The 12,698-nt window shown below is 37.2% G+C and overlaps 1 protein-coding gene across 3 annotated transcripts in view; it reads right to left on the bottom strand.

Annotated features, from left to right (window-relative positions):
- ARHGEF9 (Cdc42 guanine nucleotide exchange factor 9) overlaps positions 1-12,698 on the bottom strand; it is a 306,848-nt gene that overhangs the window by 208,434 nt on the left and 85,716 nt on the right. For all 3 annotated transcript variants that reach the window (XM_084869460.1, XM_084869456.1, XM_084869459.1), the window contains exon 3: positions 8,429-8,523. In XM_084869460.1, coding sequence (XP_084725586.1) covers positions 8,429-8,523 — 95 coding nt within the window. The remainder of the gene's footprint in view (positions 1-8,428; positions 8,524-12,698) is intronic.

Here is a 12,698-nt window from a genome sequence, read left to right as displayed (position 1 = left end):
CCACATCCAGCGGTAGCAATTTTGCAGACAGACTCCACTCCCACACTGCTGTAAACTAAAGTATGGAGACTGGTTGCTAAGTCATGCAATTAGTTGCTCACTTTCCTTCCCCCTTTCAGACCCAATACACTTCAGCAACTGGAAGTTAATTATCTGCCAGCAAATTTAATTTGGAGGATAGATGGCATATTAATTGTGGACCAGGTGATACAAGCTTATCTTGGAGGTCTCCTTAACATTTTAGAGAAAATAAGTAGCAAATCTAACATTCATATGCAGGCTGTCTAGTTCCAGAGGCCATACTCTTAATCATTATTATATACTAATCACTTTTCTTAGAAAGACCCCAAACTCAACTTCCATAATGCAGAAATCCAGCTCCATCTTGGATTCCTAAGTGAGGTATATTTGTGTACTGGGGAGAAATGAAAAAGAGTTCAGTAGTGCTGTACAAAGCCATTTAAAGTTCCAGAAAACAGGACAAATGAGTAATACTGATTCTGTCATTATTTAAATTTTTGATACTTTGTTAAATGTGTCTTTTGTATTAATTTAAATTGTAAAAACTATATTAAAATATTATTTATACTGATTACAAAGTATTTTTGGCAACCCTTTAAATCTTATTTACAGGCAAGTGCCTCACTCACTTTACACTAGTCTCAGCCCTGAAATTAAGTGGAGTAGAAGGAAAAGAACATCTCTGATTACTTTGCTCTGTCCAGTGCTTCTTTTTATTATTTATCTTTATTGTTGGAGGTATTATAGATATTCCCTTTTCCCCCCATTGACCCCCTGCTCCTCACTCCCACCCCCTCCCTAGTCCTTCATGACACTATTCTACCATTGTCTGTATCAATGGGTTATGCATAAATGCATATACATTATTTGGTTACTCTCTTTCAAAGCCCCCCCCCCTCACTTCCCTCTGATATCTGTCTGCTGCATGCTTCCATGTCTCTAGAACTACTTTGTCAATTTATTTTGTTCATTAGATTCCACATATAAGTGACATCATGTGATACTTGTCTTTCTCTGGCTTATTTCACTTAGCATCATACTCTCCAGGTTCCTCCATGCTGTCTCAAAGGGTAAGAGATCCTTCTTTTCTACTGTTGCATAGTAATCTGTTGTGTAAATGTACCACAGAGTTTTTTTAATCCACTCATTTACTAATGGGCACTTGGGCTGTTTCCAGACCTTAGCTCTTATAAATACTGCTATTATGAACATAGGGGTGCATATATTCTTTCTGATTGGTGTTTCAGGAATTTTAGGATTTTTCTGAGAAGTAGGATCACTGAGTCAAATGGCAGTTCCATTTTTAATTTTTTAAGGAAATTCCATACTGTTTTCCAAAGTGATTGTACCACTCTGCATTCCCACCAGCAGTGCACTAGGGTTCTTTTTTTTCTCCACATCCTCCCCAGCACTTATTTGGTGATTAATTGATGGTAGCCATTCTGGCAGGTTTGAGGTGATACTTCGTTGTCATTTTAATTTGCACCTCCCCAATAATTAGTGATGTTGAGGGTTTTTTTTCATATGTTTCTTGGCCATTTGTATGTACTCTTTGGAGAAGTGCCTATTTAGGTCCTCTGCCCATCTTTTAATTGGATTGTCTTTTTTTAGTATGAATACTTCATATATTTTTGAAATTAAGCCCTTTGCATATGTATCATTGGCAAATATCTTCTCCCATGCAGTGGGCTCCCTTTTCATTTCGTTGAAAGTTTCTTTTGCTGAGCAAACACTGTTTATTTTATATGGTCCCATTTGTTTATTTTTTCCTTTGTCTTACCCTAGGCTTCTTATCAGTGAAAATTCTGCTATATGAGATGTCTGATATTTTGCTGCTTATATTTTCTTCTATGATTTTTATGGTTGCACAACTTACATTTAAATCTTTTATCCATTTTGAGTTTATTCTTGTGTATGATGTAAGTTGGTGATCTAGTTTCATTATTTTTTTTTTGCATGTATCTGTCCAACTATCCCAATACTATTTACTGAAAAGATTGTCTTTATTCCATTGTATGTTCTTGCCTTCTGCTTTAAATATTAATTGAGCATGATGGATTGGGTTGATTTCTGGGGTCTCTATTCTGTTCATTGATCTATATGCCAGTTCTTGTGCCATTACCAGGCTGTTTTGATTATAGTGGGTTTGTAGTGAAGCATGGTGGTCCCTCCTTTGGAAAACTGTTATTTGAAACTGCTGTTTGAACTAATCTGTTTTTCTTAGACAGTCTCTTATTCTATAAATCAACTCTGTTATTTTTAGATAGTCTCTTATTCTGTAAAATATAACTTTGTTTTTTATCTTGAATAATAGAAAAGATAAACTTAACTGTCTGACCTTGCAAGCTAGCCATCTAACATAAGGTGCTGACATGCTGATACTAATGCCAGGTGCCTGTATAGATATGATATGTACTCAAGGTTACAAGTTGTCTGTATAGATATGACAGGTGTTTGTTAGATATGATATATACTCAAGGTTACAAATTGTCTGTAAAAATAACTTACACAAGGACCTGAAAAGATATAAAAGGAGAATGCTTCCACCTTTGGGTGTTCAGAATTTGACATATCATTGCCTATGTATCATAGGCAATGATACATATGCAAAGTAATCTGCTCTGAACCTGTGCTCAATAAAGATGACTCCTAACTAATTGGCTCATTAAGACATCTTGTGTCTAGCTTGATGATTCATGTTTCAACAGTAGTATAGCTTGATATCCAGTATTGTGATTCCTCCAACTTTGTTCTGCTTTCTCAAGATGACTGACGATATTCGAGGTATTTTTTATTCCATATAAATATTTGGAGTGTTTGTTCTTGATCTGTGAAATATGCGGTTAGTATTTTAATAGGGGATACATTGAATGTATAGATTGCTTTGGGTAGTATGGATATTTTAATGATGTAAATTCTACCAACTAATGAACACAGTATATATTATCCCACTTGTTTACAGCTTTTTCTATTTCTTTATTCAACTTTCTGTAGTTTTCATAGTGCACGACTTTTACCTCCTTGGTTAAGTTTATTCCTAAGTATCTTAATTTTTGTTGCAATTAAATGGAATTTTTTGTTAAGTATCTCTTTTTGAGAGTTCATTATTGGTGTATAGAAATGCCATTGAATTTTGGGTGTTGCTTTTTCATCCTGCTACATTGCCAAATTCATTGAATAATCTAGTAGTTTTTTGGTGGAGTCCTTAGGATTTTCTATGTACAAGATCATGTCATCTGTAAATAATGGCAGTTTTACTTCCTCCTTTCCAATTTGGATACCTTTTATTTATTCTTGTCTCATCACTTTGGCTAGGACTTCCAGTACTATGTTGAATAAGAGCTGTGAAATTAGACAACCCTGGTTTGTTCTGATTCTTAGGAAAAAATGGTTTTAATTTTCGCCCATTGACTATACTGTTGACTGTAGTTTTTTTTTTCATATATGACCTTTATTATGTTGAGTTATGACCCTTCTATTACACTTTGTTAAGAGTTTCTATCAAAAATGGGTATTGGATTTTGTCAATTTTTTTTTCTGCATCTAGTAATATGAACATGTGATTTTTGTCTTTCAATTTGTTTATGTATCACATGATTTATCTTGTTTATTGATGTACAAGTACTGTACCAGCCTTACATCCTTGGAATAAATCGCACTTGGTCATGGCATATGATGTTTTTAACCTATTGCTGGATCCAATTTACTAATATTTTGTTGAGGATTTTAGCATCTATGGTCATCAGGGATATTGGCCTGTAATTTTCTTTGTGGTGTCTTTATTTAATTATTTGAATGAAAATAATGTTGGCCTCATGAAAAGAGCTTGGAAGTATTTCTTCCTCTTGGAATTTTTGGTATAGTTTGAGGATTATAGATCTTAGTTCTTATTTGACTATTTGGTAAAACTCCCCTGTGAAACCACCCTGCCCAAGACTTTTGTTTGCTGGGAATTTTTAAAGTATTACTTCATTTTCATTAGTTGTTATCGGACTATTCAGGTTTTCAGATTTTTCCTGATTGAGTTTTGGAAGATTGTATGTTTTTAAGAATTAGTACATTAATCCAGGATGTCCAGTTTGTTCACCTATAGTTAGTTGTTCAGTCTTTTCTATTTATTTATTTATTTATTTATTTATTTATTTATTTATTTATTTATTTATATTGTTTTAAGCATTACAAATAGTAGTACATATGTCTCCTTTTTCCCCCTTGACCTCCCTCCAGCCTCCCCTACTCCCCTGCATATGCCTTCACCTATCACCCCCCCACCATGTCTTATATCCATTGGTTATGTTTTGCATGCATACAAGTCCTTCGGTTGATCGCTTACAGCCCCCGTCCCCAGTTGCCTTCCCATTATAATTGTTCATTGTTTTCTTACAATCCTTTGTATTTTTGCGGTGTCAGTTGTTACTTATCTTCCTTCTTTTCTGATTTTATTTATTTGGGTCCCATCTCTTTGTTTCTTGATGAAACTGGCTAAAGATTCATCAACTTGTTTGTCTTTTCAAAGAACAAGCTCTTGGTTTCACTGGTCTTTTGTACTTTTTTTTAGTCTCTATATCATTAATGTCTATCCTAATCAGTATTTATTACCTTCTACTTACTGTGGGCTTTTTTGTTTACTAATTCTTTAATTTATAGGATTATATAGTTTATTAATAATTTTTCTTCTTTACTGAGGCAGTCCTGTAAGGCTATGAACTACTCTCTCAGGAATGCTTTATCTGTGTCCCTCAGATTTAGGGTTGTTGTGTGCTCATTTTCATTTGTTTCCAGGTAATTTTTATTTCTTCCTAATCTCATTGTTAACCCATTTATTGTTTAATAACATGCTATTTAGCCTCCATCAGTTTGAATATTTTGATGGTTGTTTTGTTTGTTTTTACTGTAGTTGCTTTCTAGTTTCATGCCATTGTGATCTGAGAAGATACTTGATATGATTTCGATCTTCTTGAATTTTTCAAGACTTACTTTGTGTCCTAACATGTGATCTGTCTTTGAAAATATCCCATTTGCACTTGAGAATAATGTATATTCTACTGCTTTGTGATGCAATGTTCAGTAAATATCAATTAAATCCATCTGCTCTAGTGTGTTATTTAAGATTGCTGTTGATTTTTTTAATTTTTATTTTTTGGTCTGGAAGATCTATCCAGTGATGACAGTGGGGTGTTAAAATCACCTATTATGAATGTATTGCTATTGATCTCTCCCTTAAAGTCCACCAACATTTTCTTCATATATCTAGTTGCTCCTATATTGGGTGCATATATGTTTACAAGAGTTTTATCCTTTTGTTGGATCAATCCCTTTAGTATTATGTATTGATCTTCTTAGTCTCTTTTATTGCCTTTGTTTTGAAGTCTATTTTGTCAGATGTAATTATTGCCACACCAGCTTTTTTTTTCTATTTGCATGTATATTCTATTATTTCACTTTCTGTGTGACTCTTTTGTTCTGAGTTGTGTCTTTTATAGAGCATTTATATGGCTAGGTCTATATGCTTTAAGACCTACAGCAGATATCCTGCCATCTTTCCCAAGTGAAAATAGACATCAGGAAACTGAGCTTGTAGCCACAAGAAGGTTCACCCTGAGTCTGTTATGAACTTGTTTTTTCACCTCAGGAAAGTCCTTTCTTTTCTCTCAGTTTTATTTTATTATTTGAAAAATGGAGGTAACATAGTCTTCCCATGGTAGCTGTGGGATTTAAATGGCACTATATGCTGCCAAAACCGGTTTGGCTCAGTGGTAGAGCATCGGTCTGCGGACTGGAAGGTCCCAGGTTCGATTCCGGTCAAGGGTATGTACATTGGTTGCGGGCACATCCCCGGTAGGGGGTGTGCAAGAGGCAGCTGGTTGATGTTTCTCTCTCATCGACGTTTCTAGCTCTCTATCCCTCTCTCCTCCTCTCTGTAAAAAAATCAATAAAATATATTTTTAAAAAATAATAAAATAAATAAATGGCACTATATGCTTCAAAGTGTTCTCTTAGCTATTAGGTATGCATACATGTAAAGAGTAGCTCCCTTTGACTCCTGATATTGTTAGTAAAAGTCCAGCTGGAACTGTTTCCAGGGGATCAAGAGAGTGGTTCACTCCTGGTCATAACACATACATCTTATGCAGTTACTTCCCTCTGCTCTGCCTATTTACTCCCTTACCATTCTTCAAATTCCACTCTCTGTAAGAAGTCTTGAATATTGCAACTTACCACTAAACTTCTTTTTAATTTATCTTGAGTCAGTCCCTTGAAAAAGAATTTTGCTCCTGTATGGATTTTCTCAGGTTCTGAAAGGCAGGCAGAGCATCAATCTAGGTCCTATATCCTGATTTGAAGTCATACAGAATGTTTGACTCTATCATTTATCAGCAGGGTACCTTTGAATAAGTCATATCCCCTCTCTGAGTCTCAGAGTTTTTATGTACAAAAGGAGGGTGAGACTATTGACAGGGATGCCATGAGTTGAAACAAAACTTTGGGTTTGAAAACATTTTGTAAAGTATCGAAGAGATCTAAACCATTATTATTACTATTATTTTACTATCATAGGAGAATGAAGGGCTGAATAGGGCTTCAAAAATGATTGTTTAAACATTTGAAGCCCTGTGGATCCCATAGAGCACCCCCCACCCCCTGCCCACGGTTTTCTTGATGACACCTATCACTTCCCTAAAACCATAAAGTGTGGATATTTTATCCTATGGGAACCACTTCCATGTATTTCACCTCTTGGGGCCTTTCAAAGGCTAGCTTCCCCAGGGAAAGGGCTTTATCACAAATGACTAATTGCTGTTTTTGAGCATACACAAATTACTGATTAGGAAAATGCTGATCATTTGTTCTCTGAGTGAAAAGAGACCTTGATAAAATGAAATAAGTGCCCAGACATCCCTGTCACTGCCCTTTTATTTGAAGGAATTGGATCAACTTGAATCTGGACCAAGTAAGAGAAGGCTGGCAATTGAGCAATGGCATGGAACAGAAGAAGGCAAGCCCAGTGCCATAGACCTTTTCTTCTGGCCATCACTTTGCAACTCCTAAACTAAAATAAAAAACAAACAAACTGTCAACTCCATGATATATCTCTCTGGCCAAGAGTCTCTAGGCTGTTATGAGACAAGCCTGAATTGCTGTGATTAGAAGGCTACTTCTGAGCGGGAATATTCTAGTGGGAGTCTGGTAATAGGAAAAGCTAAGCCACTAGGGGTTGGATTCTCAGCTGTCATTGCTCAGCAAGCTTTAGCCATAGCGCTATAGTCATATATGTCCAAATACACTTGCTCCCAGATAGACTGACTCATGCTGACAGAAGCACATCTGTACAAACCCTCAAGTAAAATGTTAGTGGAGGCTGAAACCAGTTTGGCTCAGTGGATGGAGCGTCGGTCTGCGAACTGAAGGGTCCCAGGTTTGATTCCGGTCAAGGGCATGTACATTGGTTGCGAGCACATCCCCGGTGGGGGGCAGGAGGCAGTTGGTCGATATTTCTTTCTCATCATTATTTCTAGCTCTCTATCCTTCTCCCTTCCTCTCTGTGAAAAATCAATAAAATATATTTTTTTTAAATGATGTTAGTAGACAGGAACATAGCTCCAAACACATACAAAAAAGATCAGGTGTCAAAATACCCAAGATACACTCAGACAAAAGGATGGAAAACACACATACAAATAGGCATGCACACACAAGCAGACAGTTAAGTTAGAAAAAAGCATTTCAGTCACATTCAGGGATACCCATACATGTACCCCAAAGGTACTCTTACAGGTATGTCGATGGGCAAAAGGTGCATTTATAAGCATATATGGGCAGGCATACATACACACAGAGATACAGCAAGAAAACTACACTTTTAATCCACATAAAGAATTTTTTTTAAAAGCAAGCTACACTTATTGAAGTTGCCATAAACATACATGGAGGTAAAGAAGTCTACTAAAACTGAACTCTTAAGTACCTGTTATTATATCTGCATTTATAAAACATCTTCTCTAAGAGAATGCCCATAAATATGCCACCAATTAATACTGAAGATGATCATGAACCTTGAGGATGTAATAAAAGAAAACCAAAGAAGTATCCAGGGTTTAAAATCTCACACTTCTTTTATCTGCCATGGGAAAGGCAGCCAAAGACAATGGTGGGAGCAGCTTGCATGGAAGTCATAAGAAGTTCTTGATTTATCTCATAGAAAAAATTAACCACAGGAAAAAAATATAAACATTCTCAACTTTGATGTAGCCATAAAATAGCTCAAAATCCCATTTTAAAAATTGCTTCCATTACACACGTTGGAAGCACCAAAACTTGTGATATGTCTAGACAAAGGAAAGCTTAGAGGAAATAAATGGTCCTGGAGGTCTGGTAAGTTCTCAAGGAACTAAGAAAGAGTTCTTACTTCATTGACTTGCTTGTTTCCTGGTCCCTGGGGCTTCCAGTATCCACCAATGTTCTTGCAGGTTTCTAGTGTCTTGGAACTCTGGTCCAAGTTACCTGTTGTGAGAGAATACCCTTTAGGCTGAGTCCAGATATCAGCCCCTTTTAGAGAAGCCTGGCTAATGACCACCAGGACTGAGGCAGATGGGGAATGGAAGGAGAGGTTATACTTGTGTAAGTCCAGACACGGGGAAGAAAGGGGCTAAAATTAGTAAAGAAGAAATCCAAAGCCAGTATCTGAATTATTGTGGAGCTTCTTATATTGTTGTGGGAATAACTTAAGGTAAAAAGAACTTCACGCTTTTGTCTGGAATTACAAAGTAAGAACTACAGGTCTGCACAATTCTCTAATACTTGAAGTCTTAGATGGCATGAAGAGCTTGGTTATTTAAATTACATATTGTCAAAACCTTGTTACCACCAATAACTCTAATTTCTTGCCCCTCTCAGAGCAATGTAAAGAGTTCTAAATTTTCATCCCTTTCTGTAACCTACCTATCAAAAGGAAACGTGAGTAGTGGTTGTGTTTAAAATAACATGGAATAGGAGGAGAAACCAATGACATACCTAATCAGACCCAATTAGTAAGTGAAATCTGTGTTCTCAGAACAGCCAAGCAGCCAAACAGCACTGCTTCCATTTTCGAGATGAAGATACTGAGGCTTACACAAGAAGAATGATTGGAACTAAGCACACACAAGTACATACAGAAACCTAGCAACAGAATTCAGGTCTTCTGACACCTAGCTCAGTTATCAAACATGGCTAACTGATACCATCACCAAAGAAATACTCAAATAATGGGTAAAGACATATCAGTTTATTCTTACCTGGTCAGAAGCCATTGTCTTGTTTAAGATTCCTTCCAACTGCTCCAGGGATATTCAACCAAGTGGTGATAGGTTATTCTAAATGTACCCTACAATCCTTCTAGATCAGTGATTTTCAACTTGTGTGCTACAAAAGGTACCCTGGTGTGCCACCACAATTTTTAAAACATGTAATACCTGATTATTTAGTCAGTGACACTGGCCTCTTTTCCCATGGATTGTCAAATAAAACAGGTGACAACCAATACAATAACTGCCCAGTGTGAATAAATCAAAACTGTACCTATTTTTTTTTTTTTTTGGCAGATGGGCACAAAATATTTTTGGTGTTGCATAATTTTAGTAATTACTTTATCTGTGCCATGAGAAGAAAAAGGTTGAAAATTGCTACTATAAACCAACACCTATTTAGAGTCACTCCTACTTGGAGAATCATGGCCTCTGTGGAAAATGATCTGAATGTTATTGCCAAAACAGGCTTCTGAGTCAGCCACACTTCAAGTGGTTTTAGCAGAACTCAGCCAAAAGGCAGAATGACATATGTTTAGGTATACCTATATAGGGGCTGCTTGGGATATTCTGGTCCTTTCAAGTAGAAGAAGCTCCCACTACTTTATTTCAAAAATAAATATTGAATTATAATATTGGTATCAACAGATACTATTCACTATCAACTATAGACACACCTCAGAGATATTGTGGATTTGGTTCCAGAGCACTGTAATAAAATAAATATTGCAATAAAGCAAGTCATAATATTTTTGCTCACTGAGGATCTTGCCTTCAATTTGTAAAAAGTGCAACATCTGTGAAGTGCAATAAAATGAAGCTCAGTAAAATGAGGTATGCCTATATGTAAGGGACTTAGATAGGTATAAGACACAACTCTATCTCTAAGTCGTTTATTTTTAAAAGAGCTATAAAGCACTTTTATGTTTATTAGCCCTTTTGAGAGTTATGGCATTGACTGTGAGGTTCAAATTATTATATTACCCAAATATTACAGATAAGAAATCTGAATCTCAAAGTGGTAAAGTGACTTATTCCAGCTCACCATCTAGTAAGTGACAGAGCCAAGATTCAAATCCAGGTATGTCTGAACTTTGTTCAAAACTTTTGCTCTTTCCAACACACAAGGCTATAAAACACAAACTCCACTGACCTTCTAATTTTGCTCAATAAATATTTCTTGGATGAGTGGGTAAATAAATAGTGAGAGGAAGTAGCTCATGTACTAGGGCAGATTCAGGTTGAGTCTGACAGCAGTGCATGTGAGTGTGCATGTGGAGGATGTGCTTGGGCATATAGAATCAGTAAAGGGCAGAGGGGAAAAGGGACCTACCATCACAGAGCACCCCTCTATTAGAGGAATTGTGGCAGCAACATTCATCAATTCTATTTGATTCAATCTTCATAATAATCCTGTGAGTTAGATGTTATATAGCCTCTCATTTCTCAAATGGGTAAACTGAGGTCCAGAAAGGTTATGCAACTTGCCCAAAGTGGTGGACCAGAAATTTGAACCTGGTTTCTATATAACTCCAAAGTTTTACACTCATCTCCAACCATGTACTCTCTACTGGTCTGGCCTGGGAGACAAAGCGACTAATATGAGTGGAGGAAGATAGAAAGGCAGATATTGAGTACTAGAAAACAAACTAAATTACTTCAGGCTCTGAGGAAGATAGAGGTATAGCAGTTACTACACCTTAGATCCCATTGCCAGCACAATCAGGGATATAAGAGGAGCTGAATGACAATTGGTTTCATAAATGGAATTCTGATGTCATCCTCATTTCTAGGGACATTTTTAGTCCTTGAGAAAGAGAGCTACAATGTGGGTGCCATTTATATTCCAGATGTGAGAATAGCTGCTGAGGTGATGGAAGGACTTGTGCCAATCTCTGGGGTACATTTTCCCATTCATGGTCTATAAATAAGCCCAGAGCAGTCCCCAAAGTAGGTATTAACCCTGGATTTTCTGGGCCCTTCCCCAAGAAGCTATCATCTATTTACTCCTAACAACTAGGAGGCTGTGAGAGCATTCTAATGCACTTGGCAGTGGAGTAGTAGTAGCTGCCAAAAAGCCTCTGACTTGCCAGGGGTTGGGCACATTTCCAAAGAGGGAGGGAGGAAGAAAGAAAACAGCTATGACAAGATACCATGGATTGTGAGAGAGTGCCTTGTTTCCAGGAAAAAGATTTAGAAAACATGGCAGGCATCTTCTGCTATCTAGATGACTTGGTTTGCATCCACCACCTGCAGTTCCCTTCGGGAGGGAAGGTTGTGGTTGGTAATTCCAATAGAAATGATCTTGAATGGAACCAAGGCCTGGCATTCCAATGTTTAACACTTTGCTCTAGAATTGGAGTTAATATCACACCCTAGAATAGTAGAAAGTCAGAAGGTTGAAACCCTAAGTCCTAATTCTGTTATGAACTGACTTATGACCTTCGGCAATTTCCTCCACTGTCTGAGCCTGCTTCTCCATTAACAAACTAAGCGTACCATCCTAGTTCTGACATAGAAGAATTATCTCCCTGTTTTTAAAAGTATTTACTCTTCTTTTACCATCTTCCTGACTTCTGGATATTTATGGGGGAGATGATGTTACAAAAGACCAAAGCCTCTGATTTCTTTGGCTCTTAACTTCCTGGAATGCTGTCAAGGAATTGCAGTGTTGGAATTAAGCCCCAAGTCAAAGCACCCTATATATCCTCCACATGAGGAGTAAGGAGAATAAAAGAAAAAAAGAAGAAAATATGTACCAAGTCCACGGCAGCCTTTGGGGTTGTGGGAAACTTTGGGCATGGAGAAGTAAAATCAGGACTCACGGAGCTTGTAGAGACTATAGAAAACATTGGAAAGGAATGCTGCAAGGTCTGTGTGTCCTCAGAGTTCATGCAAATTATGTTTCTGTTAAAAGGGCTGGGGTGGGGCATGGGGGTTTTTAGGGTATAGTATTAGTCCCATGGGCAAGACAGCATAGATCCTCCCAGCTATACCAGAAAATGGAACTTTACTTTTGAATGACAAGTATCTGGCAGTCCGGACCACTGGGCTGAGTCTAAAAGGATATAACCTGAAGCTCTGAGAGGTAACTTATATGTTGGTGGGAGAAGTCTTTAGGTTTTGAGTGGTTTAAATAAAACCACTTAAGGAGCTTTCCATGGTCAGTGGTGAGTGAGGGAGAGTAAGGACCTGAGACCCACAAAGATTAAAGTCTAGGCAAGATGCAAGAGAGGCAGGGCTAGAATGACTCCATGGGGTTAGAGTCTATGCATCTGACCCCTTTGTTACAAGGAGGTGTATATAAAAGCATTATGAAGAAGGTGGACAGAAAGAACTGGAGTGCTCAGTTAAAGGGCCTTTTAAATGAGGATATTTTCACTTTAAAAGAAG

Source organism: Pipistrellus hanaki (genome assembly GCF_964339955.1).
Source record: "Pipistrellus hanaki genome assembly, chromosome: X".
In the NCBI taxonomy this organism is placed as follows: Eukaryota; Metazoa; Chordata; class Mammalia; order Chiroptera; family Vespertilionidae; genus Pipistrellus; species Pipistrellus hanaki.
Note: the sequence above shows the minus strand (reverse complement) of the source record. Positions and strands in the feature narration are given on the sequence as shown.